Raw genomic sequence first — 16,293 nt, 5'->3', positions numbered from 1 at the left:
CTGGTTATAGTCCATTGTTAGGTTCTCAACCTGAGCTGCCTGGCAGAGGGGTGGATTTTGGCGCCAGCAACCAGACAGATTTCTAAAATCTCTCCCTTCTGAACAGTCAGCGTCTCAGGTTGACACAATGGACTTGACCTGCTTGACCGAGCAGGCATCGCTGAGTGAGCCTGCATTTCTCTCTGGTAATGAGGCCTGAAGTAGCGTAGTAGAATTTGATGGAGGGAGGGAGGGGGTTATTGGCACACAGACACTCCAGGTGAGTTGTAAAGCTTTATCTAGCATTATTTTGGGGACCCTTGAAAAGTTTAGTATTCTGAAAATGCCTTCTTCAAACACTAACTTCTAAGGACTGCATGTCAGTGATTGTACTTCATGATGCAGTAATGAACAAATACCACTTTTCATTCTAATAGTATTACAATCATTTAAATGACCAGCAGCATACATCTCACTCTTAAATCCACCAATGACAATGAAGAATATGCTCATAGATTATTTTATTTTTTTATCATTTCACAACACAAAGCTCAACATGAAACAGTATATACATTTGAATGGCTACAGAAAAAGGAAACTGTAGCTGCTATGCAATTTAACAAGCTTCGAGTAAGAGAAAGTATTAATTTACACACAGGCACCAGAGTAAAGAAGTAGCCTGTCCTCTGCCATAACAATGTAATAGATCAAATTGTATCATAACAATGACCATTGCCATACTTTTGATACAGCCATTTTGGTTTAAGTGTGTGTTGGGAAGTACGTACGGTACAGCAGCAACTGAGCTGAGGCCTATTGACTTGACTATCCTGTAAGAGCTTGATTATCATGGGCTCTGGTGTCATAACACAGACCTTTCAGAAATGTAAGAAGACAAAGTCACACCAGGCATTTTATTCTGTCCCCATTCAATGACGCTTGAGTGTTTCTCAGGCTGGTGTTAGTCTGTGTGACTGCAAAGGGAACAGCACCAAAGCAGAGTATTACTATACAGTATAAAAATAGAGCAAAACAAGGCGATGAGTTCTCCTGACGGCAACACGAGAACAGGAAGAGAGGAGAGAGAAAGAGTGATGTAGAATTCCAAATCAACCCCTAACCCATACCCACTGGGCACAATATGATGAAAATTCCACCTATCAGATGGAGCTGATACCCATTTGATCCTTTCGGATCTACTATCCATGAAGTGTCTAGGGGTAGGGGTTGTTTTGGAATCCTGCATGAGAGAGAGACAGAGAGAAGACTAGTCATTCACTACTATTCATAACCATCAGTGGGGATTGGATACAGGCACACAGATTGAAGTGTTGGTTTAACTCCCAAACAGAGCTTAAGGATAGAATAGAGGGAAGAAAAGCAGCAGGGATGAACTTTTCTCCATATGGATGAGGCAGGGAGGCAACTAGCTCAGCCCTATCTTTCCCTGGTTGGGCTATAGAGGGGGACCAGACCCATGTCATGTGACAGGGGTGTCTTGAGGGAGGGACCCATGTCATGTGAAAGGGGTGTCTGTCCTCACTGCTCCTGAGTTCCCCAGGAGATGTAGTCGGGCCGCGTGGCAGCACTGTACTCGTCGATGAGCTGCTGCACCACCTCGCGGGAGTTGTCCAGCTCGTCAAAGTTTTCCTTGAAGATGTCCTCCTTGCGGAACTGCTCCAGGAAGGCCTCACGCTTTCGCAGTTTGTCGTACTGCTTGCAAGTCCGCTCGAACAGCTGCAATGGAGGAAGAGAAGAGAAAGGGCATCCAGTGAACTTGTAGCAGTGAATATATTACATCAATACATGACATATAACTCATATTAGTCACTTCCTGCCTACTCCCTCAGTCTCACTGTGTGGGTTAGGAGGATACCAAAAATACTCGACATTTATCACCAACCCATGAAGTGTTTTGCCATTGAAATCTATTATAGTTTTGTCTCTTTTTCAAATATTTTTGCACAAGGCACCCTACTCCTAGTAGGCAACCTTTAGAACCTGTAATGAGAATGAGGGGCGGAGCTTACACAGGAGATGCTGGTGTGATTGGCCATCATCAGGCCGCTGACGCGGTGGGCGGAAGGTAGGTACGGGGACTTCCTAGACAAAGCCACCTGGATGCTGGCTGGACCCCAGGGGATGAAACTGGCCAGCTTACGCTCCCGGATCCTCTGCAGGCTCTTGTGGACCTGCACTCACACAAACAGGATTGTATCAATTTATGGAAAGTATTGATATTGCTAAAATGTTTGGACCAATATGTTTACACACCACCACAAGCCCATTACAATATCCACTTGGTCCTCAGCCATCTCCTTTATAACATCCAAAATAAGCAGAGAAATCAGCTCATGAACAAATACTGAACTTTTTTTATCTCATCCGTAGTTAAAGACTTCACTTTGATTAGACAACGTTTTATGATTTTTTTTAACGTATAAAAAAATTAACACTGAGCCAGCACACATTCAGTCTCATGCAAATATACACACGCACACACCTGGGTGGGGTCCACCTCTCCCTGGATGATGTTGAGGATGGCAATGTAGCAGTGGTTGGTCTGTCTGTCCCTGCCTGTGGACACCATGACGTTCTTGGGCTGCAGCAGCCTCCGCATCACATCCAGCACCGTGGTCTTCCTCACACTGGCCACCTGGGAGAGACACAAAGGAGAGGGCCTGTATAAGCACGCATATTCATCTATGACAGGAATGCTTTGTTCACCAAATGTTTTTAAAAGAAGATGAATCAGCAGATACTCAGATAACTCAGTCAAGATCTGTGTTTTCAAGAACCGAGATTAAGCTAAACTAGATGAAGTACAATTGGTGGGACTTGCTTTAACTCTTTAAAAGTATTTTTGTGGTAGTTTAAGAAGGGTTACTTTACTATTTAAAGCAAAGCAGTTACATATAGTCAAAGTTAAATGCAATAAAATAATTGGTCTGATTACTATGACTACTATGTCACCCATATTACTTTGGATCGTGGGGCAGTTAAATCACAAAAATGTCTAAACTAAACTGTTGCGTGTGAAAACTAAAAGGAAAAAAAGACAAGACAAAGTGATCCTCTGTCAGAAGATGGAATAAAAAGCAGGATAATGTGGACAACACTCTTAGGAAAGCAAAGCAACTGGGTTTCAGATAGATGCACAATATACTTTTGTAAAACGTTCAGTGTAAATGAAGTTTGATTTTAGTTGAATGATGATGTAATGATTAAAACGTTTTAGGCTATTATTTGGGGAGACAAATATGATGGTGCATCTTGTGATGACAGCTCTTTAAAAGTATTTTGATGGTAGTTAAAGAACTACGTAGAATAGATTTGTATGTAGACCTCCTAATAGCTAGCTGTAGTTCTAATAAATAAATTATTTAGGCTAACAGTGAAATTTGAAAAGTACATTTCCTGAAGAAAATGTGGTGTGTTTGCTAGCTTGTTTTAGAGTATGTATGGTTTTGAAATACATTATAGCAGTGGTCTGCAGCAGCAATGTTGGTGACTGGTTATAGTTGAAAGGTCGGTAAATTAAAAGTTAGGATAGCCTGAAAATGTGAAAGTTGGTTTGGTGTCTGTCTCTAGCTTGAACGGTTCAATAGTTACTGTTGGATAGTTATTTTATGCAAATATGTATAGTTATAGTTGATAAATCTTTGAAAAGAATAGGATAGTTAGGATTTTTTTAGTTGGTCTTGTAGCTTAATTGGCCAAGCAGCAGGACCACTTTGAATTGTAACCTCCTTACAGTTCTCATTAAAACCCATGTTAATTTATGCACATTCTAAAATGGTTATAGTTCAAAAAGTATATATAGTATCAAATATCTTTTGACAAGCAATCTAAGTAGGGTCAGTCTAAACATCTCAGCATTGGTTTGGAGTTAATAGCTTAAGCGGTGAAAGAGGAGATAGGTCTCGAAAAAATTTTTTTCTTTACCATTCTAGTCTACGCTCTAACTTTTTGCCTAAGTTGTTGGCAAAGTGGTCAAAATAGCTGATTTGTGTCAAAAGTTGCATTGTTTACAATGAATGTTGGAAGTGATGATGTCACAATGGGGAGCTTTAGAATGTTGAAAACAGTCCCATTAAAATGAATGAAGATTAACAAAAAGAAGAAAACATTTTTTTTTTGAAACTGTGTAAGAGGAGTAGCGTGCAGAAGAAGAAGAATAAAAAGAAGTATGACGAAGATTTAAAGTTGGGACTTTTGCTTCGCAAGTTCCACCTAATGATATCTTATTACAAGTAATGCTGCGGTAACACTAATTCTAAAGGCATTGATGCCCAGTTCAAAACAACTGGGAACTGGAAACTCGTAAATCTCACTTACGACTTCAGTGCGTTCAAGAAAACAGGGAATTTTTTGGGAAAGGTCATCCAACTCGGAATTCCAAGTCGGAAATTCTGGCATCTTTATAGAGCTCCGACTTTCCAACCTGAAGATCACTGTAATCATGATTTTTTCAGAGTTCCCAGTTGTCTTGAAAGTACCATGACGTACTACGCGGTCACTGAGAACTACTTACCGATTGGTCAGTGGTGAGCGGTGTGTAGCCAGTCATGAGGAAGTGAAGGCGGGGCGTGGGGATGAGAGAGGCGATCAGACCAATCAGGTCGTTGTTCATGTATCCAGGGTAACGCAGGGTGGTTGTGCTGGCTGACATGATGGTGGAAACCTGTGGAGAGAAAGAGAACCTTCAGTTGTCATAATTACTCTTGTCCGTTTTTATTTCTGTTATCTTGTCATTTTCTGTAGGGCAGTCACCAGGAGTGTGGTCAGAAGTGGTCAGAAGACATGCAGCCTATATGACAGGGATCATCACCTAGACTCCCGACAAGGCCCAGATCCCCGTCATTCGCGTGAGGAAGAGACGGAGATATCGTGGACGCAGATCCGGGTGCCTTGTAAGGATTCGACGGCGAACGAGTAAACTGCCTCTCCCATCAATCCTATTAGCCAATGTTCAATCTTTTGAGAATAAAATTGACGATTTAAGATTACGGTTATCCTACCAACGGGACATTAAAAACTGTAATATCTTATGTTTTACGGAGTCGTGGCTGAACGACAACAATGACAACATTCAGCTAGCAGGCTATACGCTACATCGGCAGGACAGAACGGCAAACTCCGGTAAGACGAGGGGTGGCGGTCTCTGTATATTTGTAAACAACAGCTGGTGCACAAAATCAAATACTAAGGAAGTCTGGAGGTTTTGCTCGCCTGAGGTAGAGTATCTTATGATAAGCTGTAGACCACACTATTTACCAAGAGAGTTTTCATCTATATTTTTCATAGCTGTCTATTTACCACCACAAACCAATGCTGGCATTAAGATTGCACTGAATGAGTTGTACAAGGCCATTAATCAACAGGAAAACGCTCATCCAGATGCAGCGCTCCTAGTAGCCGGGGACTTTAATGCAGGGAAACTTAAATCCGTTCTACCTCACTTCTACCAGCATGTTAAATGTGCAACCAGAGGGGAAAAAACTCTAGACCACCTTTACTCCACACACAGAGACGCATACAAAGCTCTCCCTCGCCCTCCATTTGGCAAATCTGACCATAACTCTATCCTCCTGATTCCTGCTTATAAGCAAAAACTGAAGCAGGAAGCACCAGTGATTCGGCTAATAAAAAAGTGGTCAGATGACGCAGATGCTAAGCTACAGGACTGTTTTGCTAGCACAGACTGGAACATGTTCCGGGATTCTTCAGACAGCATTGAGGAGTACACCACATCAGTCACTGGCTTCATCAATAAGTGCATCGATGATGTCGTCCCCACAGTGACCGTACGTACATACCCCAACCAGAAGCCATGGATTACAGGAAACATCCGCACTGAGCTAAAGGGTAGAGCTGCCGCTTTCAAGGAACGGGACTCTAACCCGGACGCTTATAAGAAATCCCGCTATGACCTCCTACGAACCATCAAACAGGCAAAGAGTCAATACAGGTCTAAGATTGAATCATACTACACTGGCTCTGACGCTCGTCGGATGTGGCAGGGCTTGAAAACTATTACAGACTACAAAGGGAAGCACAGCCGCGAGCTGCCCAGTGACACAAGCCTACCAGACGAGCTAAACCACTTCTATGCTCGCTTGAGGCAAGCAACACTGAAGCATGCATGAGAGCACCAGCTGTTCCGGACGACTATGTGATCACGCTCTCCGTAGCCGATGTGAGTAAGACTTTTAAGCAGGTCAACATTCACAAGGCCGCAGGGCCAGACGGATTACCAGGACGTGTACTCCGAGCATGTGCTGACCAACTGGCAAGTGTCTTCACTGACATTTTCAACATGTCCCTGACTGAGTCTGTAATACCAACATGTTTCAAGCAGACCACCATAGTCCCCGTGCCCAAGAACTCTAAGATAACCTGCCTAAATGACTACCGACCCGTAGCACTGACGTCTGTAGCCATGAAGTGCTTTGAAAGACTGGTCATGGCTCACATCAACAGCATAATCCCAGAAACCCTAGACCCACTCCAATTTGCATACCGCCCCCAACAGATCCACAGATGATGCAATCTCTATCGCACTCCACACTGCCCTTTCCCACCTGGACAAGAGGAACACCTACGTGAGAATGCTATTCATTGACTACAGCTCAGCATTCAACACCATAGTGCCCTCTAAGCTCATCACTAAGCTAAGGATCCTGGGACTAAACACCTCCCTCTGCAACTGGATCCTGGACTTCCTGACGGGCCGCCCCCAGGTGGTAAGGGTAGGTAACAACACATCTGCCACACTGATCCTCAACACGGGGGCCCCTCAGGGGTGCGTGCTCAGTCCCCTCCTGTACTCTCTGTTCACCCATGACTGCATGGCTAGGCACGACTCCAACACCATCATTAAGTTTGCCGACGACACAACAGTGGTAGGCCTGATCACCGACAACGATGAGACAGCCTATAGGGAGGAGGTCAGAGATCTGGCCGTGTGGTGCCAGGACAACAACCTCTCCCTCAACGTGACCAAGACAAAGGAGATGATTGTGGACTACAGGAAAAAAAAAGAGGACTGAGCACGCCCCCCATTCTCATCGACGGGGCTGTAGTGGAACAGGTTGAGAGCTTCAAGTTCCTTGGTGTCCACATCACCAACGAACTATCATGGTCCAAACACACCAAGACAGTCGTGAAGAGGGCACGACAAAGCCTATTCCCCCTCAGGAGACTAAAAAGATTTGGCATGGGTCCTCAGATCCTCAAAAAATTCTACAGCTGCACCATCGAGAGCATCCTGACTGGTTGCATCACCGCCTGGTATGGCAACTGCTTGGCCTCTGACCGCAAGGCACTACAGAGGGTAGTGCGTACGGCCCAGTACATCACTGGGGCAAAGCTCCCTGCCATCCAGGACCTCTATACTCAGGCGGTGTCAGAGGAAGGCCCCTCAAAATTGTCAAAGACTCCAGCCACCCTAGTCATAGACTGTTCTCTCTGCTACCGCACGGCAAGCGGTACCGGAGTGCCAAGTCTAGGTCCAAAAGACTTCTCAACAGCTTCTACCCCCCAAGCCATAAGACTCCTGAACAGCTAATCATGGCTACCCGGACTATTTGCACTGCCCCCCCCACCCCATCCTTTTTACGCTGCTGCTACTCTGTTAAGTATTTATGCATAGTCACTTTAACTCTACCCACATGTACATATTACCTCAACTACCTCAACTAGCCGGTGCCCCCGCACATTGACAATGCAACGGTACCCCCCTGTATATATAGCCTCCCTACTGTCACTTTATTTTACTGTATATATAGCCTCCCTACTGTCACTTTATTTTACTTCTGCTCTTTTTTTCTCAACACTTTTTTGTTGTTGTTTTATTCTTACTTTTTTGTTTAAAATAAATGCACTGTTGGTTAAGGGCTGTAAGTAAGCATTTCACTGTAATGTCTGCACCTGTTGTATTCGGCGCATGTGACCAATAAAATTTGATTTGATTTGATTTGATTTGATTTGAGATTCAGCCGCGTGACAATTTTTTCTTGAGTGGATGGTCAGGGGGCCGGAACATAATTACAAATCATTTGTAGACTGCAAATTGACCGCAAGAAGCCCAAACAGATATGTTTGACTAAAACAATCATTTCAAACCATGCTTACATTTGTATACGATCACATATACAGTATCTCTCTATTATGCGTGGGAATACTTTGGAACAGATTTCCAAAAATTGTATCACTTGGAGCTGATTTGCTGTAGAAAAATAACAATAATAATGCTATATGAGATCGTATGGTTAGAACATTAGCTAGCGAGGGATATATATAGGGCTGGCACAACCGTATATACGACGGTTATAGATGAAAACAGTCATGAAAATAACCGGCATAACCGTTTAAATATTATTTTTTGGGGGAATGAACAGCTGACTGAAGACGGAATGGCCGGGCATTTGTGAGGCTGAGTGTTTCTGTGGTAACATGGACTCTTAACAACATGATGAAATTTTTTTGCTCCTTGCTGAAACAAGCAAGGTGTTGTAGCAAAAGAGTCTTTGGTTGCCTAGACAGTGCCCCCCTCCCTGCAACAGAAGCAGCACACATATAAATATAATGAATAGAACAGGTTTGGAACCTCTAACCCTGGCAATTTGACTGGTAAACTCATGGGTACACTCGCAATCCGCTGCCTGGTATTGTGATGCAATAATTTCCATGGTAATGTAGAATGTTCATTCAAATTATGTTAACTGATGTGGCCCATGCAATGGAATGTATTTTTTGTAATGTCAGTTGAGTTGAATCAACAAATCACAGCACATATTGATGGGTACACTTCCTGCTTTTACTTCCTTCATTTACTTCCTGCTTTGCTCCTATGGGTACACTCGCAATAGCCGCCAGTCAACCAATTATGCCACCATTGACTTGAATGGGGACACCTATTCTATTAATTATATTTATATGGCAGCACATGCAGTCAGGAGCAGAGGAAAGGGGACATTTTTTATTTATTATACAATTGACCGGTTATTACAGTGTCCGTAGTCATTTGTCTGGCCGATTACAGTCATCCAAATTCCATGACCGCCACAGCCCTAGGGATGTAGAAATATTTGACACATTTTTTTTTAACAACTACTGGGTGTTCATTCAACAACAATTTCTAGGGAGTGTGAGATCCAGTTTGACAGTTAAAGTGTGAGGAGTAACTAGTCTAACTAGTTTTGTTTAATCCTCAGGACATTCTGGCTAACAGTGTGATGCATACACTCTCTCTATATTCACGCATACACTCTCTCTATATTTGTCTAATAAATTCTGGGTTACGGTCAGTAGGCTATAAAACAGTAGCCTGGTCCCAGTTCAGTTTGTGCCGACTTGGCAATACACCACAAACAGATCTAGGACCAGGCTATCAAAATACCTCTGTATAGAAACACTTTCTCCTCTCAGGAGTCTAGTGATCTAGAACCTGGAGATTGAGAACACCACTAGGGAAGGAGGTGGAGCTGGCACCTGAGTGGCAGGTGTCAATCACTCACCAGCTGGTTGATCTGAGAGAAGGAGGGGTTCTGAATGTGCAGCCTGTCGGTGGCGATGCGGTTCAGAGCAGTGTTGTCCAGTACCACCTGACACACACAAGTCAAAAAGAGAAACAGAATGAGAGGGATATGTAGACGTGAGGTCAGAAGATTGAGATTTCCACAGAAAGACAGCAAGGGAGGAGGGGGGCTTTAGAATCTGACTTTAGAATTTGGGGAAACTGAGAGTCAAGAGAGAGATGCTGTGCGGTAGAGACTAGTTAACAGTGGGCTTTGATCCAGTCCTCCAGTCACTCTTAATGGGTAAAGCAGAGTAGACAGTGTGCTGCTGTGTGAGAACTGAAGCAGAGAGGCACACACTGTGCGTCACTAACAGGGGAACCAATTCTTCTCCACATAGATTCTATTAGCTGTGGGGCTAACCCAATAAGCCTGAGTAGAGGCCCTTATGTAAACTCCTGCAGGAGGAAGTAGATATTGGAGAGGGGAAACATTATTAGGCTGTCAGAGCATCTCAGGAACTAATACAATCATCAATCCCAGGCAGCAAAGATGTAATCATCCAGAGATGTAAATGTCCACCAACACTGCCTCATTATTAATAAATAAATAAAGGTGAAATAAAAAATATAATAAAAATTAGTCATACACACCAGCGTGTTTGCCTGCCGGCAGCGATGGTCATAAAAAAGTATTAATGTTATACAGGCCCTGTGGCTCCTAGTTCAACTTCCTCCCTCTCTCTAAGAGCGGACTTGGCCATGGAGCTTGCCTGAGGCAGAGTGACACTTATGGCTTTTGACACCACACTGAGTATGTTGAGAGTTGGGGGGTACAGGGGCAAGTGATGAGTCTTGTCCGTCCCCATCCTGTGGTGTTTTTGGGGATGAAGAAACAGTACCATTTTGGACATGATGTTTGTGTAACTTTCAACGACAAAAGGACAGTGTGGAACTGGCACATCTTGTCTACTCCTGTTTCTCCCTTTTTTAATCACATTTTAACGACACAAAAGGACGTTCTCGAAAAACTCTGATGTTGTATGGTAATTTTATGTGCATGGATTTGATTCCAGGAAATAACCTTGTGTATTCCCCACACCACTGTAGCCAGACGAAGGCAAGAAGCACAGATGAGAGTGTGTGTGAGTGTGTGTGTCCGCAGATGTGTGTGTATTTCTTGCTCACCACACAGTCTGCGTTCTGGGTGAGCCTCTTGAGTGTGAGCAGTGAGTTGTAGGGCTGCACCACCACGTCGCTCATCTCATCCTGGTTAGGGAACACAGAGTAGGTCTGCACCAGCTTCTTAGGGTACCTGGCCAACACACACACACACACACAGAAGAAGAAGAAGAAAAAAAGAAATCACACACCAGGCCACAGAAAAAGGTCCAACAACAGTGGAAAACTAAAGGTTCCCCCAGGGAGAGAATATTATCTCTCTAATGGAGGCTGGAACAATTATGGTTAGAATTAGGTGAGAGTTTCTACTCCATATATTACAGGCCTACTAACATTACAGCAGTCAGACAGAATGAGAGACCACCTCATCTCCATGTGGAAATTCAGCCTCCCTGTGTGTGTGTGTGTTTTCAGACCTGTCATTGAGCCTCTCCAGCAGGTAGGATCCCAGCCCGGACCCGGTTCCCCCAGCGATGGAGTGACACAGGACAAAACCCTGCAACAGAGAAACAGAACCATCTTAATTCCACTGCTTTGGGTGAAAAGATTAAAACGTCTCTAATTTTTTGGCCTATCCAGACAAATTATAAATTTCCTCTGGCTCAGTGCGTCACTACCGCACTACAGCTGACACCCATACACTTCTATTGATGCATGTTTCATCTCACTGATGTGCACACAGGGGTTTAAACCTCCGGACATGAAAATACAATACAAAAGCATTTCGTAGAATTGAAACAACTTTATCTTGGTAGAAACAAAACACTTTCTCTTGGTCACAGTCCTCACTGCTTAAAGCTGAAGTCGTAATGAAGTCGGCAGGCATTTGAGTGTCGTCTCTGCGTTGACCAGTTCTATGAAATGGTGACTATTTTGTACTGTTTGTTTGAGTTTGAGTTTATTTATTTTTACAGGGACAGTGCACATTAATCAACGTTTCAGTAAAAGTGCCGGTTTTAGCCAGCCGGCTAATTTTCAACCGCAGTCCCTGGGCAGGTTATTAAAAACAATTACAATATAGACAATAACAACATAGAACAAGACATAGCATACAGACATAGCAACATAGGACAAACAAGACGTAGCATACAGACCGAGCAACATAGAACAAAAAGCAGCAAAACAAAATTCATAAAAGCAACAAAGTGTTTCCACACCTCACAAGTTACAGACAACAGACATGGAAAGCGGCAACACACAGCTAGGGACCATGTTCACAAATCTGATTGACCTTTAGCCATGTCTTCAAGCATTTTGTGAAAGTGTGATATGTGGTGCAGTTGTGTGTGTCTGATGGCAGTGTATTCCAGACATGGGAAGCTCTCACAGAAAAAGCAGATTTACTAAAGGTGCTTTTCCTTAGGGGAACTACACAGTCACCTCTCATGGCAGACCTTGTGGATCTGCTACCATATGTTTGGGTTTTCTGTTTAACAAAAATACTGAGTGGAGGGGGAGCCAAGCCATTTAGGATCTTGAATACAAGACATGCATCGGTGTATTGCACAAGATTTTCCCAACTCAGGAGCTCATGCTTTCTAAGGATGTGACAGTGATGATGGCTATTGGGCTTCCTATCAAGCACTTTGAGAGCCTGTTTGTAGACAGACTGAATAGGTCTTACTGTTGTACAGCAAGCTTGGGCCCAACTAGTCAAGCAGTATGTTAAGTGGGGGAGTATCATAGATTTGAAGTACAGTTTTGCTACCTCTGTAGTCAAACAATTTCGTATAAATCGGAAATTAGCTAGGTTGAATTTGGTTATTTGAATTACCTTTTTCACATGCTTTTTAAAAGAGAGGTTGGAATCAAGTATGATGCCAAGGTACTTAAAATCAGATACCCCCTGGAGCTTCTCCCCTGACACATAGACTTCTGGCTCAGTAGCATCTGTTGCCCTCTTTGTGAAGAACATGCAAACAGTTTTTTCACATTGAGATGCAAACACGAGTCACTGAGCCATTTTGTAACCTGGACCATTACAGTAGTGAGTTCTTGTGCAGCTTGTTGTTTGCTCTTTGCATGCACATATATCACTGTATCATCTGCATACATTTGAACTTCAGACCCAGTACAGACAGAAGGCAGATCATTAATGTACAGGCTGAACAGGAGGGGCCCCCAGTATTGACCCTTGGGGCACACCCACATCATAGCTAAGAGTGGGCGACAGCTCATTGCTCACTCTGACACACTGAGTTCTGCCTTCAAGGTATGATTTCATCCATCTCAAGGCATCGGGGAAAAGTTGAACTTGGACAATTTTGTGATGAGAATCTCATGGTTAACAGTATCAAAAGCCTTCCTTAGGTCCAGAAACACAGCCCCAACAACGCCCCCTTTGTCCATCTTGGACTTCACATTTTCCAGAAAAAAGCAGTTGGCCATTTCTGTGGAGTGTTTCGCTCTGAAGCCAAACTGCATGGAATGTAATGTGAAGGGGCTGTTGTTGAGGTGGGCAATCAGTTGTTCTGCTACACACTTTTCAACAACCTTTGACACCACAGGTAGTATACTAATGGGCCTGTAGTTACTCACGTCAGCAGGGTCGCCAGATTTAAAGATGGCCGTTATTATGGCCGACTTCCATACCCTTGGAAACACCCCGAGACCAATAGATGTGTTGGTGACCTTAGTAATGGGGCCAATGAGTGACTCTTTGTAGTTTTTAAGAAAGGTAGAGTCCATCCCAAACACATCTTTGGCTTTAGAGTTCTTTAGTGAGCTAATCACCTTGTCTACCTTTGACTCAGAAACCTCCCTTATGATGAAGACAGGTTGAGCATCATTTACTAGCACTGTTTACTGTCACTAAATATTATCAGATCTATTTTACAGTTAAAAGGAAAGTGAAATATTATAGTTGTTTTATAATTTGATTGTTACTATATTTAGAAAGCATATCAGTCATTTCAAGCCCTATTCATCAACTTTTGCTGAATATGAACTAAATCATATATTTCATATTTTCACTATGTCCTTGAGCTTGTGTCCTCAAAAGTGAGTACACCTCAGCAATGTATAACTATTTTTACCAGAAAGGTGGGATTTTAATATTTCTTGGTATAATCTCATGATAAATACCTACATTTTAGACTTTATTATCAGGTTAAGTAGCTGTATATATTGTACTGTGCCAGTATATACACGACACGTGTTTCTGCCTCCCACTCTCCACCCAGCCTAGAGGTGGGAGGGCAGTCCCACCCCACAAATAGTCTCTCTCCCTCCCCTAGACAGCCTTCTACTCCAGTTCAGCTATTACCACCCAACATGGCATGCCACACCCTGCCCTATCTCACACACACTGAAACGCACATGTCCATACACACTAAATAATAATGTGGGGTCATAAAGAGTATGGGCAACAGAAATTACACAGACTTCCATGGGGAAAGTCGTGTTGTTTTAAGGGAGGCAACCTTACAGCTGGCAGTTGAGGAACGTTTTTAGAAAAGGCTTGAAATAACAGAGCATTTACTAGTTTTAAGATGACATGTGTGGGCTCCCATTTTACATGTATTCTCTATTAAGTTACCCATTATATCGCCAAAGAAAGCATGCTTTCCACCACAGCACAACTGAAGAGAATGAGGAAAAAATAACAGAAAAACCTATATTCGTTTCACACGTCAGTCAGTCACATATGGAGGCAATCAGGAAGTGTTTCATTCTGGATAATCTCCTCCCATTTTCAGTTTCTCCTTCCAAAGTTATCCTCATGTGAGGCAGGATATGCAGTCAGTGCAGTGTGTGTGTATGAGATGGAGAATTGTTGGAACGCTTCCAAACTCAGGCCAGCTTACACCTCAGCTTTCGCCCCATATGTTCTATGGACCAATCAGAGACTGAGAAAGAGTGGGCTTGCCTCCAAGCTGTCGCTGCCGTCCGCCTCTCTGTCGATGATATCAAAGATCTCTTCATGGATTTTCTCACCCTGCAAACGACAAGTCATGCATTATTCCAGATTTCATTCACCTAAATAATAGTTGCAAACATTTTTTTACAAATAATAATAACATAGCCAAACTTCTACTAAATATGCATTATTCGCCTCAAGGCTGAAGCTTTTTGTTCTCTACTTGGACCCTGTCCTTTAGCCTCAGGTCCAGGTACAACCAACAACATGGTCCATATAGTCACCTGTGAGAAGCCGCTGGCCCAGTTGTTCCCTGCACCTCCTCCGTGCTCAGATAGGTAGATGTTCTCTGGGTTGTACAGGTTGGCGTAGGGGGAGTTCAGGATGGAGTGGATCACCCTGGGCTCCAGATCCAACAAAACAGCACGGGGGATGTAGTGTTCATCGTCTGCCTGTGGATCATATAGAGGTAAGGCTTACTTGTACTTGATGTACAGAAAGCAAAGCACACACAATAATAATAGTGGTCTGGTGACCTGATCACAGTAACATGGTGAATGCTGACTGCCATAAGTTATTAGACTGCTCCATCTAGTGGGGAATAATGGTAAAGTCCGTGATGCATGCTTCATGTCTAATTCGCTACTGCACCACATATGGCCATGTCTGTGTTGTCAGTGGATAACTGTCATGTACTGTACTTTGGTTTGAAGCTAAATCTGGCAACCTGCCTATCCCACATCAGGACCAATAGACAGAGAGGAGAGAATTCCCTCTAGTCTATCGCCCTTCCTCACATCCTTGCTTCTCGTTTCCTTCTCAAAACACATTGGAGAAGACGGTTTGAGGGGAAGGACCTTGGAACTTCTCCAATACGGTTGAGAAGGATACAACAAGGAGATAAGATGCGATGCCTAGATGCACTCTCTCCCCATGGGTCCATATCCGGGATAGGAACCTGACCTACTTATCTAGCTAGCTAATGATGTTGTGTACCTGATAGAAGAAGACATCCTTCCTGTCAGTGCCCTCTGTGGCGAACTCCTCCACAATCCCCTCCGGACTGATGCCATGCTCTGCACAGAGTTGTTTCCAAAACTCAAAACCAACTGCAACAGAGAGAGGAAATAAGATGCATTTAGTTACAACACCAAACCATGCATGATCCTGGCATGATACGTGCATGTCCAGTAGTTGTTATTTTACTACTAGCCTTAGCCTAGCTGTTGGCTAGCATTGCTATGCATACAAGTTGCTAACGTTAGGTACGTGTGCTAGCTAGCTGACTAGCTAATAATTTGTAGCAAGGGAAAGACTTCACCGTACTTTGGTTTCCACATTGGCCAAGTTGAAGTGTTATGATTTCTCGGGGCATATTCCTCTTTTAGTAGATCCCCTACCAGCGAAGTCTATAATCGAACAGACTGCTGTCTAACCGACCACCGTGTTGATGTTGCTGACCTGCCTGCTGCTTCCCGCTTGGAAACAACACGAAATACTGCATAAATGGAGTCACAATGGCAAACGGCATTTGCGGCAATGCGCATGCTTACGTTCATCTTCTTCTTCTATAATATTACAGCGTTCCGCAAACAAACGTTATAGGTGCATGCCGCCACCTACTGTACTGGATTGTGCAGTCAATCACAGTTTACAGACTAATGAATAAAGCACCAAACATTAAGAGAAACTAAACCCTCCTATCTAATCCTGTACTACTAAGAACATTTTAGTGCTGCATTCAACAAATTGT

General features: G+C 43.4%; 1 protein-coding gene across 1 annotated transcript; it reads right to left on the bottom strand.

The window, feature by feature from the left end:
* Window positions 1–483: 483 nt before the first annotated feature.
* Window positions 484–16,061, bottom strand: LOC121569563 (tubulin gamma-1 chain). Its single transcript, XM_041880636.1, has 11 exons — window positions 15,867–16,061; window positions 15,537–15,649; window positions 14,825–14,992; window positions 14,550–14,618; window positions 11,098–11,177; window positions 10,688–10,814; window positions 9,501–9,587; window positions 4,514–4,663; window positions 2,483–2,635; window positions 2,010–2,171; window positions 484–1,716 (listed from the first exon to the last, which is right to left on the bottom strand). Exons 1-11 carry the CDS (start codon window positions 15,913–15,915, stop codon window positions 1,519–1,521), a joined length of 1,356 nt encoding a protein of 451 aa, XP_041736570.1. The 5' UTR covers window positions 15,916–16,061; the 3' UTR covers window positions 484–1,518.
* Window positions 16,062–16,293: the final 232 nt, after the last annotated feature.

Source organism: Coregonus clupeaformis, chromosome 7 (assembly GCF_020615455.1).
Source record: "Coregonus clupeaformis isolate EN_2021a chromosome 7, ASM2061545v1, whole genome shotgun sequence".
NCBI classification, from domain to species: Eukaryota; Metazoa; Chordata; class Actinopteri; order Salmoniformes; family Salmonidae; genus Coregonus; species Coregonus clupeaformis.
Note: the sequence above shows the minus strand (reverse complement) of the source record. Positions and strands in the feature narration are given on the sequence as shown.

Bases quoted from the DNA above. Each gene is read 5' to 3' on its own strand.
- LOC121569563 (XM_041880636.1), bottom strand. From the start codon at position 15,915: ATGCCCCGAGAAATCATAACACTTCAACTTGGCCAATGTGGAAACCAA. The intron at 15,650-15,866 runs GTACGGTGAAGT...TCTCTGTTGCAG, and splicing joins TGGCCAATGTGGAAACCAAA to TTGGTTTTGAGTTTTGGAAA. The intron at 9,588-10,687 runs GTGAGCAAGAAA...TGTGTGTGTCAG, and splicing joins CCCAGAACGCAGACTGTGTG to GTGGTACTGGACAACACTGC.